Consider the following 25,667-nt stretch of genomic DNA (forward strand, 5'->3'; position numbering starts at 1 on the left):
TTTTTTTCAACATTTTTTATTTATTTTTGGGACAGAGAGAGACAGAGCATGAACGGGGGAGGGGCAGAGAGAGAGGGAGACACAGAATCGGAAACAGGCTCCAGGCTCCGAGCCATCAGCCCAGAGCCTGACGCGGGGCTCGAACTCACGGACCGTGAGATCGTGACCTGGCTGAAGTCGGACGCTTAACCGACTGCGCCACCCAGGCGCCCCTATTTTTATTTTATTTTATTTTTTTTTAAGTAGGCTCAACTCCCAACGTGGGGTTTGAATTCAAAAGCTGGAGCTCAAGAGGCACATACTCTACCATTTGAGCCAGCCTAGCACCCCTTCCTGCTTTATTTTGTTTTACAAGTGACAAATATGAGCTTGCTGTTAGGTTTTCTGTCTTCTCAAATGTTTGCCTTTTTGATTTATGTAAAGAGGTTCTTAATTTTAATAGTTGGATTTATCAATTTGCTGAAGAAAATTTCATATAAAAATGTTGCTGTATTCTGACAGTTACTTGTTTTGCCTTCTGCAAGTAGGTCTGTAACCCACGTGAATTGCCTTTCGTGTGTGGTTCTAGGGGGGCGTCTTTAGCCCCTCTCAGTAAAGTCTTACAGTGTTCCTTTTAGTTCTGCAAGTCTTTTGTTAGAAGAGTTATTCCTAGATACATGCAATATTAGGAAACTACTAAAAATGGTATAAAGTTTCTTTCTCTTTTTTGTTATTTGCTAATTGATTTTATCTATTGACTTTTCTCAGTCTAGCAATTCTTAATCTGTAAGTCTTTTGGATTTCTGTATGCACAGAACAAATTTTGGTTCTTTTCTACTTTTTTTTCTTACCTTAACACCCTGGCGAAAGAAAATTCAGCACTGGCTGAATAAAAATGGTGACAGTCCCGGACATTCTTGTCTCATCCCAAATCCGAAGGAATCTTGTCGGACTTCAACCATTAAATAAGCCCTCTGCGGTAGGTTTTGTTGCTGCTGTTCACGTCCTTTACAGATTGGAGAAATTCCCATTTCCTGTTGGTCTGCAAGTTTTGTCATGAATCATGTACTGAATTTTAACACTTCATAGAAGGATAATTTTTCCCCTTTCATATGTTGAAGTGGAGAAGTCAAGAATTTCATTGGTTTTCTCCATTGGTTTTCTCTGTGCACCATCAGCACAGAGCCCAACGTAGGGCTTGAACTCATGAACCATGAGACCACGACCTGAGCCAAAACCAAGAGTCAGATGCTTGACTGACTGAGCCACTCAGGTGCTTCACATTGATATTAATGTTAAACCAACTAAATATTGTGGATGTGATATTTTCTTTTTATATATTGCCAGATTCTGTTTGCCAATATTTTATATATACGATTTTTGCACCTTTTTAAAATTTTTTTATTTTTTAGAGAGAGAGAGAGTGGGGGTGGGGACAGAGGGAGACACAGGCTTCAAGCTCTATGAGCTGTCAGCACCGAGCCAAGGTGGGGCTCGAACTTAACGAACTGCGAGATCATAACCTGAGCCAAAGGTCGATCTGTCTAAAATTTTCACTTTTATTGGTATAAATTTGTTTGTAATGTCCTAATGTTCTGTGGAATCTGTAGTGATGTCTCCTTTTCCATTTCTGATTTCAGTTATTTGTGTTTTCTGTCTTTTTAGATTAGTATCACCAGAGGTTTATTAGATCTTTCAGAGAACCAACTTTTAGCTTTGTGGATCCTTTCTCTTGTAAGTTTTTTTCATTCATGGTTGCTTCTTTCTTTGAGTTTATTTTGCTGTCTTTCTAACTTACTAATTTTCATCATTTCTTTTCCAGTAAATGCATTTAAGATTATACTTTTTAAGCTATATCCTACAAATTTTGTTATTAGTATTTTACATTCAATTCAACATATTTATCAAACTTGTTTTTTAACTTTGAAACATTGGGGATTTTCTTTATTTCCTTTGTTGTTGTTACTGATTCTTTGAATTACTGCATTATTGGTCAGAAAAAACATTCCATGTGTCAGTTCTTTGGTAATTCCTGAGACTTGCTTTGAACCTGGCCTGCACAAAGCAGCTGGCCTTCCCTAGATAACCTGCCTGGGCTTTGGTTTCTCTGTGAGGCTTTCAAATGTAGGCTTCAATTTATTTTATTTTATTTTTTTAATTTAATGTTTATTTTTGAGAGAGAGACAGAGTGTGAGCCAGGGAGGGGCAGAGGGGAAGGAAGACACAGAATCGGAAGCAGGCTCCAGGCCCCGAGCTGTCGGCACAGAGCCCAATGCGGGGCTTGAACTCAAAAACCATGAGATCATGACCTGAGCTGAAGTCAGACGCTTAACCGACTGAGCCACCGAGGAGTTCCAGGCTTCAATTTTTCAAGAATCTTCTGTATTTTTTTTTTCCTCTGGATTAATCGTATTGCCTTTAGTTTGAACAGATAATTTTTTGGGGATATATCTTTTTTTAAAAGTATGTATGTTTTATCTTGTTTTGGTGGTTTTCAGTGGGAAATTTGGTGGAAATACTAGCCTGCCATTTATTGGAAACCTCTGCTCGTATTTTCCATCCTTCTGCCTTCTTAGCTGGGGTAGTAGGTGAGTTCAGGTTTTCAGGGCACTTTTCTTTTAAAGTCAGGTTGGTTTCCCTGAAATCTCTTTGTGATGTGTTTCCATGGTGTGCCTATGAGTCACACTGTTCGTGTTACACTCCATACCTGCCTATTTTCATTCATGAGACTGGAAAGAATCTGCTTAACTGAAGCTCCCTTGCAGGCAGGGACAGAGTCCTGTCCATCTCTAGGGGAATAGTCAAGGGCCCGAGGGGCACCTGGTGACTTCATAATCGTGTAAGAAAGAAGGGCTGGCCACCATGGCCAGGAACGGGGGAATCGGTTGTCTGTGGTGCTGGAGGGGCTGCTTACTGTGACTGCGATGTTCGTGGCAGGCCCGGTGTTCCTGGGCCTCCCGGCAGGGCCGCACTAACAAATCCGTCACTGCGGGCTGCGTGCAGCGGTTGGATCCAAAGAGCAGCTGCTTTCGTGCACAGTGGGTGGAGGTGGCTGTTTTCCCCAGTACAGCAGCATGCCAAGTGGGGAGGCTGCCTGAAGCAAGCGGCTTGCTGAGCTCTTGGCCGCGCAGGCATTCTTAGAAATGCCAGGGCTCTACTTGCATGCAGAGGACCCCAGGCTGCCTGTCTCAGTCCCGTTATTTCACCCAGCGTATTCTTGCAGCCCCCGGAGGTGCCTAGAATGCCAGGGGTTGCGTCTACTGGTAGAAGGAGGGCTTGACCAGAAGCCTGTGACATGGGTGTCCGCACTTGTGGCTGTCCTAAGGCCCACCTGTGCTTCAGAAACTCAAAGGGCCTTCGCGTGACTGGCCTGGAGCCCGTGTGCCCTGGTGTGAAAGCAGGCGGCAGCGGGGGTCTGCTGTGGGTTGTTCGTACTCCGGATGCCTCGCTTGTCTCTCAGCACTCTGCCCTGTGCTTTATTCCACAGTCAAGAATGGGAAGCCAGACCCAAAGGTGAAGCAGGCTGTGGGAGGCCACTTGCCACAGTACTAACTCAGCTGTTCAGACCGGGGGGTTGGGGGGTTGGTGTTTTGTTGCTCGTAAAGGCCTCTTGGCCACATGAGAGGCTCCAGAGCTGCCCTCCTCTCCCCACCAGGCAAGCGCTGTGTGACCTGCAGGGCCACAACTATGAGGAAGGGCCATTCCAGGGTGCTCGCAGGCACCTTAAAGGGGTTCTGGAATTTGATATGGCTCAGCTGCTGGCTGGCCCAAGCACCAGGCATAGTGTCTCATGTCCCTCAGCCAGGCTGTGGTGCCATTGTTTTCTGCCCTTTGGGCAAGAAGCTTCATCTCTGAGGTTTTCTGTTGAGAATGGGGACCGAGTCATCACCAGTGAGGGGAGCTCTCTGGCCACTGTGTATTCGTTTACCCAGTGGTTAGGTAAGGAACACCTGTCCTGAGCCTTGGACTAGGCAGCCGTATGTACCTCCCCAGAGGCTGACGTTTGGCCTGAGCTTGGCACTCCCTGCAGGTGAGCTGGGTCTGACTCACAAGAGCCTGTGGAGACCTGGCTCCCACACACTGGTTTCCCGGGAGCCAGTGACGCCATATTTCTTCCAGGTGTGTCCACACTTAATCGAATGACCCATCTTGGCAAAGGAAGCGAGGCAGTGTTGGGGTGCTGGAAAGCTGGGATTGTCCCTGCCCACAGCAGATTTTCCTTCTGTTCTTGGTTAAATTCAGAGCTCCCTTTCTGTAGACTTCATGGGGACTGCACCTCCTGTCAGCCCAAGCTTTTTTTCTAGTAAATATCCCAATAATGAGATTGACGGTCCCCCACTTTCATAGTTCCGCAGTCCAGCCTCCTCTAGGGGGAGGTGGGGGTGCCTTCAGTAGTAATGTGGGTTATGTTCTCATCCGCAAAATGAAGATCTTTATGCTTAGACCCTCCTTTCTGGGATGGCTACTTGTATCTGTCATGGTTCAGGTTGGAAAACTGAATCCGCTCTAGTTCTAAAGCATAAATGGATTTTAATACATGGGAGGAGATGCTTCTTGGTGTTGAAAGGGCTGGAGGAGCAGGACTCTAGGAATAACCCCAGACATCTTGGCCTTGACCCACCATGGGACCGTTACCTCCGCCCCAAGCAGAGGGTCAGGAGATGGGAGCCATCACCTGCACGGATCTCCTTGGGTTCAAGGAACCAATACCTTAACCCCTTGCTAGGGAGGAGGGGCCTGGGCCAAGGACACTGCGGCCTGGGCCAGGACTGCCTGTTGATACTGCCAGCCGTGTCCATCTCCAGCGGCTGAAATTGGTGCTGTCTCACTGGTGGAACTTAGTTTGTGTCCAGAATCCCTGCCACGAGGAGTTGGGATGGAAAGAGCTTCTGGTTTCTGCAGGGCAGGACAGCATGCCCTCTGCCATGGTGTCGGCCGAAGAGAGGTGGGCAGTGGGGCTTTCCTGAAATAGGTTATGGCCTGTGACGAACAAGAGGAAGAGGTGTGCCACTGGTGACACCGTAGACAGACAGGTATAGGAGCTCAGAGAGGGTTGAAGCCATGGAGTATGAAACTATTGTAGCATAGTAATCCTAGTGTAAGTTCTGCTGAGTAGCCGATGGCGGCCTCAGGTTCTCAGTAACTCGTGTGTGTTTCTGGAGAACCTGGAGTCAGGGTGGTCTCAGCCCTTCGAGTGCCACTCGTTAGTCCCTGCACGCCCTGCTCTGTTTAATTACTTGATTAGATCCCAGCATAAGTACTGCACACCCTCCTCCCAGTAAAGGTTCATGGAACAAGATGCTTGTCACTGGCCCACCGGACAAGGAGAGCGTACGGACCTAGTCCTGGGCTCCGTGTCCGCGGTGAGCTGGGGGCGCTGGTGCCTCTGTTCTCCAGAAGAGAAAGCCAGCAGCTCCCACATGGTGAGTAACTTTCAGGTCACGAGGCTGGCAGCTCCAAGTCACTCGGCGTGTGGCAGGCCGAGGCACACAGCGTGCCAGCTGCCAGGAGGCGGAGGCGCCCAGGATGCACCTTACTGGAGGGGAGGTGTCCAGACCTCCCGTCAGTGCTGGGCAGAGGCAGGCCCTCTCCTTGCACCTGTCCCATCCCCTGGGGTGGGGAGGCTTTACTGATCCCCTGAGGATTTTTGCATTTGAAATAAGAAATGCTTCAATTGTGTCATTTAAGATAAGTTTTTTTGAAATATACAGAGTATTTTATGTCGTACTGATGTTCCTTTTCTCTTTTGTTTTCCTCCGTTTTAATAGATTGTTGATGGTAAGTGGTTTCCTCTCTTTCATTGGGTTTGGGTGCAGAACTGATGTGGGTGAGGGGTGTAACGCCAAAGGCCTTGCCAGGCCTGTGGGTGTGAGAATGCCAGGCGGGAAGACCCCTGCAGTCAGTGCCCTGTGCTCGCTGAGAAGACAGTACCCCTAGGGTGGAGCTGTGGTCCCACTGGAGTTTAGAGAAGGCTGACCGCCTTGGACTCCCCACTGCTCAGGCACCTGCTCGTGGCAGAGGTGGGGCTCCTCCTGGGAAGACCGGAAGGTGGCCTCTGTATAGCTGGGCAGGACCTTCTGGGTGTGGTGCTGTGCCTCTCGGGTTGGCGCTGGCCTTTCCCGGTGGGAAGGGAGTGGTGAGGTGATCGGGCTGGCGACCCTGCCCTGAGTGTGGACTCCTCTCTTAGAAAGGAGGCGGCCGAGGAGGAACGCCAGACGGCCACGCCAGGACCATGCCGACAGCTGTGTGGTGAGCAGTGATGACGAGGAGGTGTCCAGGGACAGAGATGTGTACGTGACCACCCACACTCCTAGACACGCCAGGGAGGAGGCAGCCGCAGGACTCAGGTGCCAGCCCCCACCAGCCTGCTTCCTCACCAGAAGCCTCTGGCCCCGTGGGTCCCCTCGTCCCCTGGAGAGGGGAATCCTCTCTCCCCCCACCTCCATTTCTCAGGGGGTAGACCATTGGAAATACTGGACCTTGCCCAAGCTCTGTGAGCCCATGGCTTGAGAAAGTCTTCTTGGAGCAGCTGCCCAGCAGCTGGGGACAGGTGGGGCTGGATTCAGAGCTGGTTCAGCCATTCCTGGAGGGACGAGGGTGTGCCCGGCATGGGCAGGGTGGGTGTGGACATCCCTGGGCCACCTGCTGTGAAGGACAGATCCAGTGGCTTCCCGTGTCCTGCACTAGGAATGCTCAGAGGGGCTGAGCACAGCCCCTGCCCCAGATGGGGAGGCAGAGAGTACAGCCTGGGTCGGGGAGGACAGGCGTCTTCTCTTGTTCCCCTCTCGCCTCCCTGCTGCGCCCCCCTTGGGGCAGCTGGCCTTCTTGGGGGGCTTCCGATGCCTGTGCTAAGGGGGGATCTGGGCTGCTTCTGTGAAGCCACTCTGAGGGATTGAATGGTGGGGGTTGCTGAGGAACTGACCCGAAGCCCTGTGATTGTAGGCCCTCTGGTACTGTCAGCTGTCCGATCTGCATGGACGGGTACTCTGAGGTAAGCCGGCTCTGCCGTGTCTTCCTGGCTCCTGGTGTCCACACTGCTTCAGTGGAAGAAGTGGGCGGAGAGGATCTTCTCGTTAGGTGGCATTTGACACCTCTGTTCTGCAGTCCAGCGTGGCCGCTGTGTGTGGCCTGTCACACATCTGTGTGTGAGGGGGGAACGTGCCGGCTTCTCTTTGGGCCCTGCAGCCTTCAGCCCTGGCCCCCGTTGAGCACACCAGTCCTGTGTGTTTCCTGTCCCAGCCTAAGCAGAAGCTGCCGGTATTTCCCGTGGCCCCTGCGCCCCCCAGCACCTCCCTGTGTGCCCGCACGGCAGCCCTGGGCCTCAGCAGGCCTGTGGATGCGGGCACCTGGGGTCCCTGCAACCCTTGGGTGGCTGCTGCCGGGAGAGTGGCTGCCGGGAGAGTGGCTCCCGCCTCTGCCCTGGGCCTTAGAGACCCTGTCGTAGTCGCCTGACGCTGCAGGGCGAGTAGGTGTGTTCAGTCCTGCAGAGCTGCCCAGCCCTTCTTCCCCTTGTCACAGCAGAAGTGGGGCTCTCTGCCGCTGTGGGACCAGGGCACACGTGAAGGCTGTTCCTTCTTGTGTTTTCTAGATTGTACAGAACGGACGTCTCATCGTTTCTACAGAATGCGGCCACGTCTTTTGTAGCCAGTGCCTCCGTGACTCCCTTAAGAATGCTAACACTTGCCCAACTTGCAGGAAAAAGATCAACCACAAACGATACCACCCCATTTATATATGAAGTGTGGAGAGTGTCAGGAGAGGCAGACGGACAGACAGCCGGGCTAGGTCCTCCACTAAGCCTTTCATGGCTTCTCTGCCTCAATTTCCTGAGCTCAGAAAGACTATTTCAGAGCCAACGTCTGATATGTAAACTGCTCTTTTGTTTCAAACCCGCTCTTAAACCCTTTCGTTACCTCCGGTTTACTGCGGTGGAGCTGGAGCCAGGGCCCAGGCGGGGGCCCCCACCTCTGCCCCCCGGGCATCCTGGTTCCAGGGTAGGAAAGAGGGAGTTAGGCACATCGGAGTTGAGAATCGTGGTTCCAGCCTCTCTCTGGAGCCTGCATGTCTGCCAAGAAATTTTCCCCTTTTGGAAAGTCCGCCCCAGCTTCCTCCTGGCAGTGTCATCAAGGGGCTGGCCCGGCTCTCCCAGGCGGGCTCTGTCGTCCCTGGCGTCAGTCCGCCTCGGCGACCGAGCTAGACCAGGTCCATCTGGCCCGAGGACCACAGGTGTGAGCACAGCCCTAGAGAGACCCACCACCGGGCGTTTTTCTTCCCTGGCGAGTCTGGGGTGCCCCGTGACTCCACCCACACCTCAGCAGTGATGTGCGGGATGCTGCAGACCAGGAGACTCTCTACAGGGCAACTCCCGGTTTCCTAAGAACGAAATGTGCAATAAAGCCTGTTCTTTGCCTACTTTCCAGCAGCACAGGAGATGTAGCACTGTTAGCGTCCCCTCAGAGGCCTCCTGTTGCCCGTGGAGCGGTGCCTGTCACATCCCGTCCTATTCGCCACCTGTTCTCAGGAACTTAGCCCGTGCCCCATAGTTTTTCACCTGGTGCAGGCCGTGCAAGGTATATAGGGCAGACATGTGGTTGGATATCCTCTCTCTTTTCCGATCAGATCTGTCCTGTGTTCGCCACATGCCCTCTGGTCCTCAGTTCCCACTGCCTAATGTCCACTCGAGTGTAAAGACAGAGCTGGTGGCAGTACGTGAGGCCTTACCAGCCACCCACATCCCTGCTGTTGTCCCAAGTCAGCTCCCCTGAGTTTCAAAGAGTTCGGCCCACCTGATACTAGTTGGGCTCCGCCTTGGCTTTCACCCACACCCCCCACACCGGCTGACATTCATTTCAGAAGCTGCTCTTCTGACCTTTTGGGCTTTTGACTGCTCCATAGGTTTGGTTGGCAAAGTATGGCGGCCTCTTCTCCCCAAGCGACCCAGATAACACGCTCTGCTCAGCTCCCTCGGTGTGAACATCTTGGTCCTCAAGGGGGCAACAGGGTGACCTGACTGCCCCTCACGGCACAGGGCCTGGGGGCGGCCAGCAGGGGAGAGGCCTTGCTGCGGCCGCCCGCCTTGGCCTCTGCACCCTCCTCAGAGGGCTTCTAGCCAAACCACCAGCCTCTTCGTGTGAAACAGCTGCAAGGTGGGGAAGGGGCCTTCTCTGGCTTTGCTAGCAATAACTGACCTTCAGTTTACCCTTCTGAAGGAGCAGGGACTCGGCACGGAATTCACTTTAAACGGGGCTGAAGGAGTGTCCCTCCTCTGTGTGAAAAAAAATTTGTTTTATTCTTCATTCTGACTTTAACTATTTGGCTCACTTCTGGTTAATTTGGATGAAAGTAATAATTTTCTACTTGGAGTCAAGGAGGGCAGGACGTCAGTTCCCATCGGCCTGATGCTGGGTGTGTCTGCCCTCTGATTGGACATCATTGCCTTTAAGTTCCTCTGGGCTTCATGGAACCTCTTTTGTTCTGTGCCAACAGTGCCCAGACTTCAGAACCCAGGACGACCGTGCAGCCCAAATCTCCTTTAAGTTTTGTGCTTAAGGACAAATGGTTGATTATCAGGTTGTATTCCTTCATACTAAATTGGGAAAGATGTTTAGTTTCTACTATTCAGAAACTGCAAAATAGGTTGGTAAGAAAAAGAACCATTTTCCTTTCTTCATTGTACATAGTTCAGATCTTTCTTTGTTACATTTAAACTATATCCATGTACATCAGTCTGTTTTTGACTCCTCTACTAGTGTTACGGATGGAAATAAAATCATTAATTTGAACCAGATCTCTTTAGCGCATTCATTTGCTCTTTGGGATGGATTTTCTCCCCCTTTGTGCAAGATGTGTGATTCCTGTCTGCCTCAGGTTTAGCCTGTTCTGTCCACGTGTGCAGGAAAGTTGTTTGTGTGGCTACCGATCCAGAAACCAGCAGGCCAGACCAGAGGTCATTCCTGGGAGTGGAACCACAAGCGCAAGCCCTGGAATCCTTGATCAGGCAGGATTAATCTGCACCTCTGCTCTAGGAAACGTGGCTGGCTGCAGGGGAAGAGCTGTGAGCCGCGTGGACTCAGATGGACCCGGGAGTCTGACGGCCCGGTGCCCCTCCCTGCCTCAAGCACCCGGACACAGACTTTGCCTTCCACGCCTGGGTGGGGGCCCAGGAGAGCATGGCGTGCCCCAGGTGATCGGTGCCGGAACAGGTGGGACGAGGGAGTGAGTGGGCTGGTGGTGGTGGTAGAAGAGCTTGCCTCCACCCATCCCCGCGCCTGTCCGGGGGCCCCAGAGACCGAGATTAGAGGCACACGATCGTGCTGCATCTCAGAGGCCCACCTTCAGCTGGAGACCAGTTCGATCAGAGGAAAATGCAGTTACTCAGACACTCCCTGCACATTTCGTCACGCCCCAGCATTGCAGTTGGCTCTGGTGGGTATCGAGTAAACCCATGGATATTGCTGCCCTTCTGGGGTACGCATTCCTTGAGGGAGACTGTCCCATCAAGCCAGTGAAAAGTCAAAACTTGGAGGTCAGGTACAGGAGTCCCCGGGATAGCAAGAAGGGGCGCTGAGCTGCAGTCTTCGAGGTCCAAAAGCGTTCTAGGGAAAGGGGAGGTGATGTACGTTCCTTCTCTAATGTACGCCAAGGTATGCCAGCCTTGCATTTCTCGGATAAATCCATCTTGTTCATGATATCTTGCCTTTTTGTTTTACCAGTATTTGGCTCATGGTTCCTTAAGATCCATGTTACACGTTACAGTGACCTACCGTTGTCCTACTCTGTCTTTGCCGGGTTTTGGTTTCACAGTAAGGTTAGTTCCTACAGAGAGACTACAGAGTATTCTCTGTATCCTGATTTTGAGTTACTGCTTGACTGAAGTGGAGCTCATAAATACTATCTCTGAACTGTTGTTTTCATTGAGGAAAGATTTTAAAATACTGATGTGTTTTTCCCATGTTTGAGAATTCACTCTTTTTGTCTGTTAAGTCACAGGTTTCTGGGAATTCATACATTTCATCTCTACAAGATTTTGGCATAAGGTTGTTCATAGTATCCTCTTAGAAGCTAATTAATGGCTGCAGCAATTTTTTTTTTATCATTAATCAGTTTTGTCAGTTTTATGTTGTGTATATGTTAACTCCAGTGTCCAAAGTCTTTGTGGCTCTCACTAATGATTTCTTCGTGTGTCTCGTGAACTTTTTCTCCCTTATTTTGAGCCCACGTAAATTGGTACACAGTCCGAAAACTATTTGAGAACTGGATTGAAAGTGGGTTGCTCCAGAAAGTATTTGCCTTTGCTTTTATGAGGTATTTAAGGTTGTTAACCAACACAAGGGCGTTCTATTTATCTTTTATGCTGTGGAATATAGCACACAAAAGAGCACACTTCACTGAATTATCTCAAAAGTATAGCTCAGTGAATTACCGTAAGTCACATGCCCATGAACCAACCACAACAACAAACAGAATAGAATGTTGTTGCCACTTTAGAAGCTCCCACTTGTCCTTCCTCCCGGTCAGTACACGCTGCCTTCTGTCCCGGGGGAATCGCTATACTGACTTTGATGGCAAGGACCGCTTTGACTCTAATTCTGGTTTAATTACCAAAACATGCAACCTTAACCACGTAATTTTGTTTGACCTGTTCTTTGAGCTTCAGACAGCTGAAACTATTTGATATGCACTGGGGTTGGGGCTCCTGTTCCTCGGTGTTACATTTGTGAAATGCATTCATGTCATGCACAGTATTCATTTTGTTTGCTGCATGGTATTTCTGCAGACGACTATGCTTCAGTTTATCCATTCTTTCAGTCATTTCAGTGTTGGGGCTATTAATAGCCCAGAGTGAACATTCTGTGTGTCTTTTGGTGCAGTTTTGCTACCATACCTGTTGGGCATATACTTACCTGTAGAATTACTGGCTTACGGGGTATGAACATTTCAGGAAAACCCACAAATAAGTGGAAATTAAACCACACTTTTTTTTTTTTAATTTTTTTTTAACGTTTATTTATTTTTGAGACAGAGAGAGAGCATGAACGGGGGAGGGTCAGAGAGAGGGAGACACAGAATCCGAAACAGGCTCCAGGCTCTGAGCTGTCAGCACAGAGCCCGACGCGGGGCTTGAACTCACGGACCGCGAGATCATGACCTGAGCCGAAGTCGGCCGCCTAACCGACTGAGCCACCCAGGCGCCCCTAAACCACACTTTTAAACAACCGGTGGGGTCAAAGAAGAAATCACAAAGGACATTAGAACATACCTCGAGAAGAAAGAAAATGTGACCTTAACAAAACTTAAGGGGTGTGGTGAAAGCAGTGCCTAGGGGTTGCTTACAGCTATAAATGTATACATTAAAAGAGGAAGTCAAATCAATAACTTAATTGTATGTCTTAAAGAACTAGAAAAAGAACAGCAAACTAAACCAAAGCTAGAAGAAAGGCAATAACAAAGATTAAAGCAGAGATAAAGGAATTTGACAATGGAAGACAGAAAACCAAGGACACCAGAAGTTGTTTCTTTGAGAAGATCAAGGACGTTGGCAAGTGTTTAGCTAGACAAAGAACAAAATTGCTAAAATCAGCAATGAAAGAGAGGACATTACTGAACTTTACGGAAGTATGGAGGCTTATAAAATACTACTAAGAACATCTGTAAAATTGGGTAATGTAGATGAAATGGATAAGTTCCTAGAGATACAAACTACCAACACGGACCCCAAATAGAAAATAAGAGTGGGCCTGTGCAGAGTGACACTGAAGCACTGAAAGTGCAAGACCAAATGGCTTCACTAGTAAATTCTATCAAACACACAGAAGACGACTCTCTTGGATTCTAACAAAAAACTCAAGAGAGCACCTCCTAACTCATTCTGAGGTCGGTATTATCCGGATACCAAAGCCACACAAAGACACTACAGGACAAGAAAACTGCAGAGTAATATCTCTTAGGAATACGGATGCAGAAATTTTTTTGAGAGAGAAAGCACAAGTGGGGGAGGGGCAGAGAGAGAATCCCACGCAGACTGTGCACCGTCCATGCAGCTCCCGATGTGGGGCTCGAACTCACAAAACTATGAGATCATGACCTGAGCAGAAACAAAGTTGGATGCTCAGCCGACTGAGCCACCCAGGCGCCCCTGGATGCAGAAATCTTAAACAGATGGCTAGCGCAGTGAATTTAGGAGCATACTAAAAGCATTACACACCATAACCAGGTGGGTCTTTCTCCAGGCATGCAAGAGGGACTCAACCTATGGAAATCAATACAATTACTACGTTAATAGATGAGGAAAGGAAAGATAACATATGAGCCCCTCAACTGATGCAGGAAAAGTGTTTCCCAACACCCTCTCATGACAAAAACACTCAAACCAGGAACAGGAGGAAATTACCTCAACACAATAAGGGCCATATATGAAAAGCCCACAGCAAAGATACTCAATGGTAAGTCCAAGCTTTTTCCCTAAGATCAGGAATAAGACAAGGATGCTTAATTTCATCACTTCTCTCCAACATCATGCTGGAAGTTCTAGCTAAAACAATTAGGCAAGAAAGAAAAGGCATCCACACTGGAAATGAAGGAAAAGTATCTGCACACGGCACGACAGTGGAAAACTAAAGAATCCACAATACACATAAACAACTATTAGTACTTACATGAACTCAGCAAAGTTGTAGGATATGAATTCACAAATTAGTGAATACACTGATCAATCTGAAAAGGAAATTAAAACAATTCCATTTCATAGCATCAAAAAGAGTAAAATCCTTACAGTGTACACTGAAACATTGAAAGAAACCACGACAAAATCTTGCTGAAAGAAAGAAAGCTAAGTAGAAAGATACCATATGCTCATGGATTGGGAGACTTTTCGATTGTTACGGAGGCAGTACTATCCAAAACAATACACAGAATCAGTGCAATCCCTCTCAGACACCAATGGCATTTTTTTAATAGAAATGGAAAAATCCATCCTAAAATATGTATGGAATTTCATGGGACCGAAGATAGTTAAAACAATGTTGAAAAAGAGCAAAGTTGGAAGACTTCCCAATTTGAAAACATATAAAGGTGCAGGAATTAAACAGTATGGTGCTGGAATAAGGATAAATAAATAGATAAGTGGAATAAAATTGAGAGCCCAGAAATGATCCCTCACCTCTATGATCAAATGATCAAATGTCAACAAGGGTTTCAAGACCATTCAGTGGAGGAGTCTCTAACATGCTTGGAAAATTGGATATTCACGTGCACAAACATGAAGTCGATTGAGTCTTTAAGCCATATACAAAAATTAATACAAAATTGATCAAATACCTAAATTTAAGAGCTAAGATCATAAAATTCTTAGAAAAGGGGTGCCTGGCTGGCTCAGTAGAACATCTGACTCTTGATCTCAGGGTCATGAGTTCGAGCCCAATGTTGAGTGTAGAGCTTACTTTAAAAAAAAACGCTTGTGGGGGCGCCTGGGTGGCTCGGTTGAGCAACCGACTTTGGCTCGGGTCATGATCTCACAGTTTTTGAGTTCGAGCCCTGCATCGGGCTCTGTGCTGACAACTCAGCCTGGAGCCTGCTTCGGATTCTGTGTCTCCCTCTCTCTGCCCCTCCCCCACTCATGCTCTGTCTCTCTGTGTCTCAGAAATAAGTAAACATTAAAAAAACTTTAAAAAAAAAACACATTAGGGGCGCCTGGGTGGCGCAGTCGGTTAAGCGTCCGACTTCAGCCAGGTCACGATCTCGCGGTCTGTGAGTTCGAGCCCCGCGTCAGGCTCTAGGCTGATGGCTCGGAGCCTGGAGCCTGCTTCCGATTCTGTGTCTCCCTCTCTCTCTGCCTCTTCCCCGTTCATGCTCTGTCTCTCTCTGTCCCAAAAATAAATAAAAAACGTTGGAAAAAAAAATTAAAAAAAAAAACACATTAAAAAAATTCTTGGGGCACCTGGGTGGTTCAGTCAGTTAAGCATCTGACTCTTGATTTCGGCTCAGGTCATGATCTCACAGTTCATGAGTTCGAGCCCCAAGTCCAGCTCTGCACTGACAGCACAAAACCTGCTTGGGATTCTGTCTCCCTCTCTCTCTGCCTTCTCCCCAATCACGTTCTCTCTCTCTCTCTCTCTCTCTCTCTCTCTCTCTCAAAAATAATCATTTTAAAAAAATTCTTTGGAGAAAACATAGAGGAAAGTTGAAAACAACTTGTACAATGTGTGCAGTTGAAAAGGATTCAAGTGGAAAAAAAAGGATTCAAGTGGTAAATTTTGTATTATATTTTTCTTGGATTTGCCAATGGTTTCTTAAATATCACACCGAAAGCACAGGCAACAAAAAAGGAAAAATAGAAACATTTGACAAAGTTAAAATTTTTTGTGCCTCAAAGGAACAGTGAAAAGACAACCCACAGAATGGGAGAAAACTGCAAGCCATCTATCCTATAAGACAATAACCAGAATATTTACAGTGCTCCTACAACTCAACAAGAACAAGAAGTCAGACAACCCGATTTAAAAACTGGCAAAGTACTGCAATGGATATTTCTCCAAATAAGATAGACAAATGGAAAATAAGTACCCAAAAGGAACTCAACATCATTAGTCACCAGTGAAAAGTAAATCAAAAACCACTAAGAGATCACACTTCACACCCATGAGAATGGCTGTTATCAAAAAACAGTATTGGCAAAGATGTGCAGAAATTAGACCCCTTGTGTATTGCTGGTAGATCTATAAAATGGGGAAGCTTCTCTGAAAAAGTTTGGTGGTTCCTCAAAAAGTTAAATATAGAATTAGTACATGATCCAGCAACTCCTAGGTGGATACCCAAGAGAATTGAAAGCAGGGACTTAAACATCCCTGTACATCAGTGTTCATAGCAACATTCTTCACTATAGCCAAAAGGTGGAAACAACCCAAATGTCCATCAACAGATGAATGGGTAAAGAAAGTATAGTATATCCACACAACAGAATATTACTCAGCCTTAGAAAGAAATGAAATTCTGATACAACATGGATGAGCCTCGATACCATTATGCTAAGTGAAATAAGCTAGACATAAAAGTACAAATATTGTATGATTCCACTTACATACGGTACCTAGAATAGGCAAATTCATAGAGACAAATTAGAATAGAGGTTACCAGGGGCTGGAGGTAGAAGGGAAGGGAAGGTATCTAATAGGTACAGAGTTTCCATTTGGGATGATGAAACTTTCTGAAAATGGGTAGTGGTGATGATTGTACAACATTGCAAATGTAGCTAATGCCATTGAAATGTATGCTTGAAAAGATAAAAATGGTAGGTTTAAAAAAAAAAATTTTGCGGGGGGCACTTGGGCGGCTCAGTTGGTGGAGCATCTGACTTCGGCTCAGGTCATCATCTCATGGTTCAGGAGTTCAAGCCCCCCATTGGGCTCTCTGCTCTCAGCACAGAGCCTCTTCAGATCCTCTGTCTCCCTCTCTCTCTGCCCCTCTCCTGCTCACACTCTTTCTCTCAAAAATAAAACATTAAAAAAAAAAAAAAAGATTTTCCTTTTTCAGTAATCTCTACACCCAACATGGGGCTCGAACTTACAACCCTGAGACCAAGAGTCACATGCTCTACTGACTGAGCCAATCAGGCACTCCTAAAATGGTAATTTGTATATTTTACCACAATTTTTTTTAATGTTTTCACATTTATTTATTTTTGAGAGACAGAGACAGAGCGTGAGTGGGGGAGGGGCAGAGAGAGAAGGAGACAGAATCCGAAGCAGGCTCCAGGCTCTGAGCTGTCAGCACATAGCCTGACACAGGGCTCTAACCCACGAACCGTGAGATCATGACCTGAGCCGAAGTCGGACGCTTAACCGACTGAGCCACCCAGACAATTTTTAAATAAAAAAGCTAGTATAAAATAATCTATCAGATCTCTGTATTACATAGATATAAAATCCATGTATATGTCATTTCATATATACCATTTATTATGGTCTTTATTCTTTTTCCATTTCCATCTGGAATAATTTTCCTTATGCCCAATGAACTTCTTTTAGTATTTCTTTTAGTGAATTCCTGCTGGCAATAAATTCTATTTTTGTTAATCTGAAAACGCCGTTATTTTACTTTCATTCTTGCATGATATATTTTTTTCTGAGTAAAAAATTATAAGTCTTTGCCTAATATGGTTGCCATGAGCGGCATGTGGCTGTTGAGCACTTAGAACATGGTGAATCCAAATGGAGAGTGACGGGAAGTGTAATACACGTGTGGTTCTGAAGACTTAGCATGAAAAAAAAAGTATAAGATACCTTGTTAATAGTTTTATATTGGTTACATGTTTAGCTCATGATATTTTGAATATATTGCATTAAAGAAAGATTTAAAAAAAAATTCTAAGCTGCTGGGGTTTTTTTGGTGTGTGTGTGTTTAATAACTAGGTCATTCAGGGACGCCTGGGTGGCTCAGTTGGTCGGTTTGGGCATCTGACTCTTGATTTCAACCTTGGTCATGATCTCTTGGTGTGTGAGATTGAGCCCCGAGTTGGGGCTGTCAGCGCAGAGCCTCTTTGGGATTCCCTCTCTCTCCTTCTCTCTGCCCCTCCCCCGCTCACGTTTTTCTCTCTTGAGATAAATTCAACAACAGCAACAACAACAACAACAACTAGGTCATTCCATTGTCTCCCATCTTCATTTCTGTTGCATCTAGCTGACACCTGCCTTTGAAGAGAGGTGATGATTTTCTCTGGCTAAAAGTTGTCTTTGTCTTTGTTTTCAGCAGTTTGACAATGATGTGCCTGGGTGTCAGGTTTGCTTGTATTCATCCTGCCTGGGTTCACAGGGACTCTTGAAACTGGGTGGATGTCTATCGTCAGCTTTGGAGAACTCTGCTTCTGTGGCATTCTCTCTTGCCTTTTGGGACTCCAATTACACACTGTTAGACCTTCAACTGCGTCTTATCTATTTCTTGGTCTTTTTTCTGTTTCATCAATTGTTTTTTTCTCTGTGTGCTAGTTAAGATGTTTAATACTGAATTATCTCCCAATTCATTAATCCTCTTCTGCTTTTGCTATGTCTCATCTGTTCATCTATTCTTAGTTTTAGTTATTTTTTAGTTTTAGCTAATATATTTTTTAATGTTTATTTATTTTGAGAGAGACAGGGAGAGAGGGGGGGAGGGCGGGGAACAGAGCGCAAGAGAGATCATCTCAAGCAGGCTCTGTGCTGTCAGTGCAGAGCCTGACGTGGGGCTCAATCCCACAAACTGGCAGATCGTGACTTGAGCCAAAATCAAGAGTCGGGTTCTCAACTGACTAAACCACCCAGGCGCCCCTAGTTTTAGCTAATATTCTTACAGATTTCAATCCCCAGGTGAAATTCTCCATTATTCCATCTGTTTTTACACCTTTTTCTCTAATTTCTTGAGCACATTAATTGTAATTACTCTACAGTCTTCGCATACCAGCTCCAGTATGTGACTCGCCTACGGGTTTGTTTTTAGTCTTTTGTGTTTTTATTTTCAGTCAATTTTTTACTTTTTTATTTTGACAGGCCATGACATTTTAAAAATTGTTTTTAGAGAGAATGTGTGTGAGCAGGGGAGAGGGACAGAAGGAGGGAGGGGGAGAGAGAGAGAGAGAGAGAGAGAGAAAGAGTCCTAAGTAGGCTCCATGTGGAACCTGATGTGGGGCTCTATCCCACGACCCCAGGATCATGACCTGAGCCAAAATCAAGAGTTGGATGCTCAACTGACTGAGCCACCCAGGTGCCCCCAGGCCACAACATTTTTAGCTGAAAGCTGACCTTGAGCATAAGACGTTGTAGGGGATGCGATATCTTCCTCTGCTAGGCACATAGAGCAGGTGCCAGTCACCTCAGCCTGGTTGCACATTAAGTTATATTAAGGCTGTGTTGTCGTTCGCTAAGCTCTGTCTACTGGGTCACTTCCCACTGTCAGGATGCCACGAGAGCTTCCCAGTGAGCACTGGGGCGCCTCTCTCTGCTTAGGCCTGATCTATAATCCTTGTCTTTTCAGCTGGGTAAAATTGCCAGACCTCTACTCTGCTTCTCAGGGTCTTTCTTCATCCCAGAAGCTTTATCTTTTAGCTTCCTGCCTACAGGGTATGAGAATTTGGCAGTGTCTTGAGAGAAAAACTGTCAGGTTCAGTAACTTATCCTCTCACTGGGATTATAGCCCCAAGTCAGTTTTGTCTTTTCACCGCAGAAGACTTCCCAATAGTATCCTCTTTTCAGACAAAGCCTTGCTTCTCAGCCCTGTGTCCTAAGTACTGGAAAACACTCAGGGAAAAATGGACCCCCGTGCCTAGGTCTTTAGGCCCTCTCCCATTTCTTAAACATCTGTGTTTTTCTTATATTTTGTGTATGTATGTACATATTTACACATATATGTATATGTATATGTACATATACATATGTATATACATATATTTACACATATATGTTCTAGTTAAGTCAATAATCAGGAGTGTATCATGGTGACTCTTGTTCCTGTATCAGATAGTGGCTGGTGTGTTCTTTCATACCAGCCATGTATCCAATCTTTTACCTCAATTTCAGACATCAAATAACTTCAAATGTCAGGTGCTATTTTTCCTTACAGGCTTTCATCGTCCTGTTCTAATTTGGGCTGGATATTTTTTTTCAATTTTTAACTTTTTTTTTTAACCCCTACTAGGGAGTTGTCCCACCTCCTCAACTGAACTTGTAATTATATTTTCTCTCCTATTTTTTCTTTGTTTCTTTATTTCTTCTTTTTTTTTTTTTTTTAGAATGTGCAATCAGAGGGGAGGGGCAGAGAGAGAGAGAGAGAGAGAGAGAGAGAGAGAGAGAGAGAATCTTAAGCAGACTCTACGCTCAGCGCAGAGACCGATCCAGAACTCAATCCCACAATCCTGGGATCAGGACCTGAGCCGAAATCAAGAGTCAGACGCTCAACTGACTGAGCCACCCAGGCCCCCTTGCTCCTATTTCCATCTGCCTTTTTCTGCTTTCTGTAGAATCTTAACTTTATCTTCCAACCCAACTGCTGGTTTTCTTTTACAGTTTGGGTTATACATTTAATTTCCAAGCCGTTCTCCATCACTCTCAAGATTGGGTGACCCTTGAGGTCACATGTCTGTTATAAGACAGAGGAGAGAGACTTAACAGTCTCAGGCGTATGTGGGAACTAGACCTATGGGCATACCTTATTTTATTGTGCCTCGCTTCAGCGAGCTTCAGCTATGCTGAGTCTTTTACAAATTGAAGGTGTGCAGCAACCCTGTGTCAAGCAAGTCTGTTGGCCCCATTTTTCCAGAACTGTTTAGTCACGTTTTGGAAATTCTCACAACATTTCAAACTGTTTCATTATTATTGTATTTGTTGCGGTAACCTGTGATTACAACTCACTAAAAGTTCAGGTGATGGTTAACATTTTTGGGCAGCAAAGCATTCTTAAATTAAGGTATGGCATTTTTTTTTTTTTTTTGTATACAAAATGCTATTGCACACTTAACAGACTATAGTGTACTGCAAACATAACTCTTATACTGGGAAACCAGAAGTTTATTTGACTCACAGTTTTAGGACATTGTGCAGCGGTCTGGAACCAAACACCCACTATCTCCCAGGTATGCCTGTCCTGGTACTTTAGGGTTTGTTGTCATGTTACAGTCTGTTTACCTGAAAAATGCAGTTTGAATCTCCAGAATTGTTGTCCATATAATTCTACATTGTATGTGATTTTCTTTCAGAATTTTGAAATCCATGCTCCACTATCCAGCACCAAATGTTGTTACTGCTAAGACGTTTAGTGAGAAATTTTCCCTGTGTCTTTTTTTTTTTTAACGTTTATTTAGCTTTGAGAGACGAGAGAGAAACAGAGCGTGAGGGAGAGGGCAGAGAGAGAGGGGCACAGAAACTGAAGCAGGCTTCAGGCTCTGAGCTGCCAGCACAGAACCCGATGCGGGGCTCGAACCCACTGACGGTGAGATCATGACCTGAGCTGAAGTCGGACACTCAACCCACTGAAGCACCCAGGCGCCCCCCTCCCTTTTTTTTTTTTAAATATGACTTCCTCTTTTTCTTTCTGTATGTTTTAGGCCGTTTTATTTATCTCTGACTTTCTACAATTAGTCACCATCCTCGGTGGACTCTTTCAACCTGGATACTCAAGTCTTTATTTCTGGTAAACTGTATTTCTTTCAAAAGTTATTTCCCTCCACTTTTCCCCCTAGAACCCTTAGAAAGTTGTGGGATCTCCTGGTCTGAACTTTTATAAGTCTCATTTCTCTCCAAGAAATGTTTTCTGTATCTTTTTGTTCTACTTTCTGGATAACTTCCTGGACATTATCTTGCAATGTTTCAGCCGAATTTCTTTTACAATTTTGTCTATATTTTTAGTTTCCAAGACTATTTTCTTAAATATCTTTCAGGATATTAGCAGCTTTTTGAAAAATTTCTGATTCCTTCCATTAACACTTTCTTTGCCTGTCCCTTTCATACACGTTGTTTTTTAATCTGTGCTTGAGCCTTTTTTTTTTTTTTTAATGTTTATTTTTGAGAGAGACAGAGTCAGAGCGGGAGCAGGGAGGGGCAGAGAAGGAGACATGGAACCCGAAGCAGGCTCCAGGCTCTGAGCTGTCAGCACAGGGCCTGATGTGGGACTCAAACTCATGAACTGCGAGATCATGACCTGAGCCAAAGTCGGCCGGTTAACCGCCTGAGCCACCCAGGTGCCCCTGTGCTTGAGCTGTTTCTTAAATGACTGGTGATCCTTGACTGTTTCTCATGTTTACAAGCTGATTAGAAGCTCCACGTGGGTAGTTTATTGACCTACAGACTTCAATTTAGGGTGAGCGTCAAGAACGGCCTGATTATTTGCTATCCCCAAACGATATAGTATGTATGTTCGTATCTGTCCTCACGTTGTTAAGTTTCTGCAGAGAATTCCCTGTGCCCTGCTTGGGGAGAGAAGCTTGCTGCTATGGTTCTGCTTGGGGCAAAGAAATGGCCTGAGCAGAGGTGTCCAACCGTTCTTTCTACAGACTTAATAAAGCCAGAAATTAGAAAAGGCTTTCATTGTTATGTAATGCTTACGGGTTATGAATTGTGAAATAATGAACTTATCTAATTTTTTGTTAAAAGTTGTCCTGTGTTATTAGTGCGTATTCATATCTTGGTCAACAATATTTATTTAAAAAAAATTTTTTTTAATTTATTTTTGAGACAGAGAGAGACAGAGCATGAACGGGGGAGGGTCAGAGAGAGGGAGACACAGAACCTGAAACAGGCTCCAGGCTCTGAGCTGTCAGCACAGAGCCCGACGCGGGGCTCGGACTCACGGACCGCGAGATCATGACCTGAGCCAAAGTCAGCCGCTTAACCGACTGAGCCACCCAGGCGCCCCAACAATATTTATTGCATTATGAAAGTAATAAAACTTCACTTTTAAAAAAACATATCCAACATATGCTGCCTTTCCCTGCAAGTTAGTTCTAAGAGGCTCTCAGTGTGCTGAATAGCCATCACCAAGCTTAAGTCCTCTCTAAGGTCACTGCCCACACCTCCCTGTGACCACTCACACTCCTGCTGGACTGAGCTTCTCTTACTTCTAAGTGTATATAAGACCTTTCCTGGCCTTTATGTTGTACATTCTCCCTTGTGATGGTTAATTTCCTGTGTCAACCTGACTGGGCTACAGGTGCCCAGACATTTGGTCAAGTGTGACTCTGGATGTATTTGTGAAGATGAGATTAGCATTTGGATCAGTAAACTGAGCAAAGCAGATTGCCCTCCCCCGTGTCAGTGGGACTCATCCAATCAGTTGAGAGCCTGAAGACAAAGAAAAGACGGAGCTCCCACTGCCTGAGTATCTCTGAGCTGCATCGTTGTTTCCTACCCCAGGACTCAGACCAAATCAGCAGTTCTTCCTGGGTCTCCAGCCTACAGGCTTTTGGACTAGAATTATACCATTGACCTGCTTGGTTGTCAGGCCTTTGGACTTGAACCGGGTTTCCAGCTTGCTGCCTGCAGATTTCAGGACTTGCCAGCCTCCATCATTTTGTGAGCCAATTCCTTACAATAAATCAGCCTCAGTCCCTCTCTTGCGCACACACACACACACACACACGTACATAGAGGTTGGTACTGTTTCTGTGGTGAATGCTAATACACTCCTCAAGGGGGGGGGTGAAGATGAATTCTTAGGGGGAGAAACAAATTTTAGATATTACAATGTTTTGTGGCCCTCCAGAGCTTAGCCTTGCCAGACAAAATCTTATTCCTTAGTATTTAACTCCCCCCCCCTAATTTCTTATGCATTTTTCCTCAGGGGAAGCTAATGAAATACAAAGGTTGAGAACAACTGCTCATGTCTTTGCTTCATCACTTGTTTGCCAGAAGCACCCTCTGCACCCTACAAGGTTGTCAGGAGTGTCCTGCACCCCAATCTTGCTCCCCTGACATCCATTCTCTATACAACATCTGGAGTTCTGTCAAAAATACACATCCTACCCTGACACACTCTATTCAGAACCCTCCATGGCTCCCAGTTGCATTTAGAACAAAATCCGGCTTCCTTACGGATGCCCGCAGTTTCGGCCATCTTCACTTGCTCTAGCCACAGTTGGCTTTGTAGTTTCCTGGGACCTAGGGAGCTTGTCTCTGCTCCAGAGTCTTGCATTGCTGAAATACCTTTTCTGTGAGTGACTGGCTCTTGCTCAGTTCACCTTAGAGAAGTTTCCCTGATCTGTGGCCCTCAGAGGAACTCCCAACTGTATCATTCTGTGCTCAGCCAGAACCTAAAAGTCACACCAGAGCCACAGCTGAATTGGAATTCCGGCCCTGCCTCTGACTATCAGGATGACTTTGGACAAATCCCTTAACATCTATGAACTTCAGTCTCTCATCCATAATATAGAGCTAATGGTGCCTATCTCAAGAGTGGTTATGTGGATTAGATGAGAGGATACAGCAGCAGGCAGAGTGGCTGGTACATAACTATTTGACAAATGGTCATTATTATGTCATTCATTCATCCAGCAAATACTGGATTGGTGTGTGCCCAGCCCTTGCTTGGCAGGAGCAGGGATTCACAGGTGCATGAGTCAGGCACTCCCATGTCCTCCCAGCCCCCTAAGACCTCTCCGGGGATACTGGTGAATACCAAAAATCTCAATCTAGTGTCTGTGTGCTATGATAAAGGAAAGCAAAGGGGCTGTGGGAGAAGGGAGTGTCTGACCCAGCCCCCGTGGGGTGGGGAGCAGCCCAAGACTTTGTTTACCTGGAGGAGTGTCAAAGGAGGTTGAGCAGGCGTCCCCCACCCACTCTCTCAAACACCACCATCAGGGCAGGGTCATCCAAAACCCTCTGGGAGGGGGGTGGGGCCTTTATTTTGCTGACAAGTAGAGTCCCTGAAGGGCTTTAAGCAGAGGGTTGATTTAGCTCATTCTGGTTGTGTCATGAAGAATGGGTCAGAGGATTTGAAGACGGTGACTGCAGCTGGGGCAAGGGTGAGGTTAGGCAAAGAGATGTGGGCAGGCCCAGAGCTAACGGTATCTCGGCCCTGTAACCACCCACAGAACCCGAGGGGGAAAGGATGTTTTTGGTGTCTCGGTGACTGTGATAAGTGGGGCGCTCAGGAATGCAGGGCCTAGGCAAAGGACCGCTCCGCTCCTGTCCTAAGGGCAGAACTGTACCTGGGGCTTGCTGATGATGGGCAAGCGGCCCGGGGAGGAAGAGGGTCCAGGCGGAGAGCTTAGATTTCTGACCTGGGAGTCTGAGGCCCCGCGGGGCAGAGAGCACTGGAAGGCCTGGGACGGTCGGAGGCACGCCCTGCGAGGTGGGTGAACGCGAGGTCGCGAGAAACGTCGGGACCATCCGGGACCTTGCCCGGTCACTAGGCACCAGAGCCCCGGACGCGGGAGCAGGGAGAGGGCGAGCTCGGGAAGGGCGTCTGCAGGCCCTGGGGTCCTACGCTAACCGACAGGTGTGCCGGGCCGGGCCCTGGTACAGCCACGGCTGCTCTGCACAGGCTGCTCCATCTCCCAGGGCGGACCCCGACCCAAGGCGCCCGGGCTCTCGGGGCAGCAGCTCCGCGCACCGCTGGGCCAGGCGCCCTCCGGAACCCCACCCAAGCCCACGAGGCAGGTCGTTCTCATCCCCAGCGAGTCACCTGGGTTCTGGCTAGGGGACCGGCCCAAGGTCACAGAGCCAGAAAGTGGGGGAGGCGGACTCGCACCCAGAGCCGGACCAAGGTCACCGGGCCCCTCCCGGCGGGCCAGAGCCCGGTTCCCGGCCTGGTGCATCCCGGGGGCCGGGCCGGCCTGCGGCACCCGGGGGGCGGGGCGCAGGACGCCGGGGCGTATGCGTGCCTGTCAAAGAGGCGGAACTCCTCGTCTCCAACCCTGTAGTTCGTCCACCGCGGGCGACGGTGCCTCGCGCCGGCACGGCCCTTCCGTCCAACTACAACTCCCAGAAGGCCAAGCGACGCGGGCGTGACTGGGCTGTGCGTAGAGCGACGGTGACGTCACCGGCGCAGGCGACTCCCCCCAGCCCCCGGCTCAGCCCCTCTCGGCGTCCGGGCGCTCGGCCGCGCGAGGCTTGACGGGAACCGTGGTCATCCCACCGTGTGTCCCCGGCGGCGACGCGGGCGCGCGAACTCCCACTCCCGGCGTGCCCTGCGCGCCGGCGCTCGTTAACGGCGGGAGGGGGCGGGCGAGGCAG

The 25,667-nt window shown here is 47.4% G+C and overlaps 2 protein-coding genes across 6 annotated transcripts in view; both read left to right on the top strand.

The window, feature by feature from the left end:
* The window catches only part of RNF4 (ring finger protein 4), a 32,010-nt gene extending 22,244 nt beyond the window's left edge, over window positions 1-9,766 (top strand). For 4 of the 5 annotated variants that reach the window (XM_049630187.1, XM_049630190.1, XM_049630188.1 and 1 more), the window contains 4 exons: window positions 5,748-5,757; window positions 6,167-6,326; window positions 6,922-6,970; window positions 7,568-9,766. In XM_049630187.1, coding sequence (XP_049486144.1) covers window positions 5,748-5,757; window positions 6,167-6,326; window positions 6,922-6,970; window positions 7,568-7,717 — 369 coding nt within the window. In that variant the 3' untranslated portion in view covers window positions 7,718-9,766. The other variant, XM_049630191.1, reaches the window with a different exon arrangement.
* Window positions 9,767-24,032: 14,266 nt separating this feature from the next.
* Window positions 24,033-25,667, top strand: part of FAM193A (family with sequence similarity 193 member A) — a 163,555-nt gene continuing 161,920 nt past the window's right edge. Inside the window, exon 1 of the mRNA XM_049630178.1 lies at window positions 24,033-24,783. The gene's annotated coding sequence lies outside the window, so the exon portion shown is untranslated. The remainder of the gene's footprint in view (window positions 24,784-25,667) is intronic.

The sequence above is a fragment of the Panthera uncia genome, chromosome B1, assembly GCF_023721935.1.
Source record: "Panthera uncia isolate 11264 chromosome B1, Puncia_PCG_1.0, whole genome shotgun sequence".
Lineage (NCBI taxonomy): Eukaryota > Metazoa > Chordata > Mammalia > Carnivora > Felidae > Panthera > Panthera uncia.